This window comes from Magnolia sinica, chromosome 5 (assembly GCF_029962835.1).
Source record: "Magnolia sinica isolate HGM2019 chromosome 5, MsV1, whole genome shotgun sequence".
In the NCBI taxonomy this organism is placed as follows: domain Eukaryota; kingdom Viridiplantae; phylum Streptophyta; class Magnoliopsida; order Magnoliales; family Magnoliaceae; genus Magnolia; species Magnolia sinica.
In genome coordinates this window covers 44,677,501-44,680,000 of record NC_080577.1, presented here as the reverse complement: position 1 = coordinate 44,680,000, position 2,500 = coordinate 44,677,501, and the positions used below count along the sequence as shown (strand labels likewise).

General features: G+C 39.1%; 1 protein-coding gene across 1 annotated transcript in view; it reads right to left on the bottom strand.

Moving 5' to 3' along the window:
• Positions 1 to 2,500, bottom strand: part of LOC131245994 (protein Ycf2) — a 9,843-nt gene that overhangs the window by 541 nt on the left and 6,802 nt on the right. The window contains exon 1 of the mRNA XM_058245839.1: positions 1 to 2,500. This exon is cut by the window's left edge and continues 541 nt beyond it; it is cut by the window's right edge and continues 6,802 nt beyond it. Coding sequence (XP_058101822.1) covers positions 30 to 2,500 — 2,471 coding nt within the window. The 3' untranslated portion in view covers positions 1 to 29.

The window sequence follows — 2,500 nt, the reverse complement described above, 5'->3', positions numbered from 1 at the left end:
CCCTCTTTCATGGCCACATATCTTTCCGGCTAAGGAATGGGAAATCTTTCTCCTGTTACATGAATCAAATGTTTCATTTCATCCGGGAAAAGCCATCTCTTTCTCAACAATGCCTTTGTCATTTGATCCAATAGCGTTCCGTTAGATAGGAACAGATTTGATAAATACTGATAACTCTCGGATGGAGTATTAGAACGGAAAGATCCATTAGATAATGAACTATTGGTTCTAAGCCATCTCTGGCGATGAATCAACAATTCGAAGTGCTTTTCTTGCGTATTCTTGATGAACCAGCGTTTATATATAGATGTGGGAGGATTTGTTTGGGAAGTAATAAGCCCCTTTGACATCTCTTCATCTGCAAAGAATTCTCGACGTGAAAACACAGAGACAAAGGGCTGATCTTTGAATAGGAAAAAGAATGGATCTGCAGGGTCCCAAACGAATTGGCTTATTCGAAAAAAGCCTTGTTCTTTGGAAGATCTATCTCGTGTCTGGTACTGCATGGTTCCACTCTGCAAGAACTCCGAATCATTCTCTTGAAGCTCATCCTCTTTATGATAAATGATCCGCTTGCCCCGAAATGACCTGGCCCAATAGGGAAATCCCAATTCATTGGTCCTTTCGATACAATCAAATAGATTGCCACAAGGGCGCCATATTCTAGGAGCCCAAACTATGTGATTGAATAAATCCTCCTCTATCTGTTGCGGGTCGAGGGCTCCTTCTCCTTCCCCTTCTTCAAACTCCGATTCGTATTTTTCATATAGAAATCTCTGATCAACGATAGAACAAGATCCATTTTGCATCATATCTAACTGATTCCTTGGTTCGGACCGAAGAAGCAATGTCACTCGATCATTATCAAACTGACTGCAATCTTTTTCTGTCCGTGAGGATCCCACCAGAGCGCCTTCTACTTCTAATTCTAATAGGCCATGAACTAGATCAGAATCATTCTCAACGAATCCATAAGAAGGGATCCAATTTTTTTCATCGGGTCCGGGTGGAGACCAAAGATCTTGAGCGACCAATCCGGCAGAACAACTCAAAAGATAAAGAAGTATCGTTAATTTCTTCATGCTCGTTCCAAGTTCGAAGTACCATTTGTACAAATAAGAATCCCCTTCCTTACATGATTTCTTCTTCATATAGATAGATATAGGATCTATGGGGCAATTACTTAGAAGTACATTTTGTGCAACAGCCCTTCCTATCTGATAGAAAAGGATCCCATGATCCTGAACCGATCTTACCTGGGATCGCAAATCCCAAGTTTGTCTATGAAGAGCTGATCTAATTGTATTAGTGTCTATAATGGATTTCTTCTGTGTAATACTAATTGATAGGGCCTCATTGGTAAGTGCTACAAGATCTCGTGCATTGGAACCCATGGTCATGGACCCGAATCCGTTAGTATGGAACATTTTCTTTTCCAAGTGAAATCCCCTAGTATATGAAAGAATGAAAAAGTGCTTTCGTTGTTGTGGAATAAGAAGCCTTCGTATCTTAATGCATGTATTTAATTTATTCGGAGCTATTAGAGCGGGATCCACTTTTTTGGGAATATGAGTCGAAGCAATAACAAGAATATTTCTAGTGGAACATCTTTCACAATCTCTGGAGAGATAGTTCACTAATAGACCGAGGGATAAGTAATTCGACTCATTCACATACAGATCATGAATGTTTGGAATCCATATTATGCAAGGGGACATTGCTTTTGCTAATTCTAATTGAGGGGTGATATCAAATCGGTCTATTTTCGGCGTCATATACATAGTTAGCACATTCGTCATAGTTAGCAGCTCCGTATCAAGGTCATCATCAATATCGTCACTATCATCAATATCGATATCGTCACTATCATCAATATCGATATCGTCAATAAGATAACCTTTAGGCTTGTCATCCAGGAACTTGTTCGGAAATACCGTAATGAAAGGAACATAGGAGTTTGTCGCTAGGTATTTGACCAAATATGATCGTCCAATTCCTATAGAACCTATCACTAAAATACCCCTAGAAGGGGATAGGGCTAAGCGGAGCGAAAAGGGTTTTCCATGAGATGGGAAATGAAAACTATTAGCCCCACACGAGGTTTGTGAATAAGTGATTGTCTGATAATGAGCAAGGAATATCCGTCTTTCTGCTAAACAGGATCTATTGAACTCATAATTCATTAGAGACTTTTTATGAATGTCAACTAAGTATCGTAAGTAAATTGATCCCGGTTGTTCAATCATTTGATAACCAGAGTCATTCTTTGATAAATGATCACTATGAGTCAGACTCAATAGAATTTGATCAATCCCCTTTTCTGTCGTTAAGGTGGAGAACTGAACCAAGAATTCTCTTTCTTCATCATCAATCGAATCACTGTTCGCGACCCAGGATTCTATTTTATCATCAATCCAATCACCGTTCACGTTTTTTCTTTTTCTTATCAATGAATAGATCTCTTTACTTGTACGACTTAGATGTCTCGTATTTCTCGAAA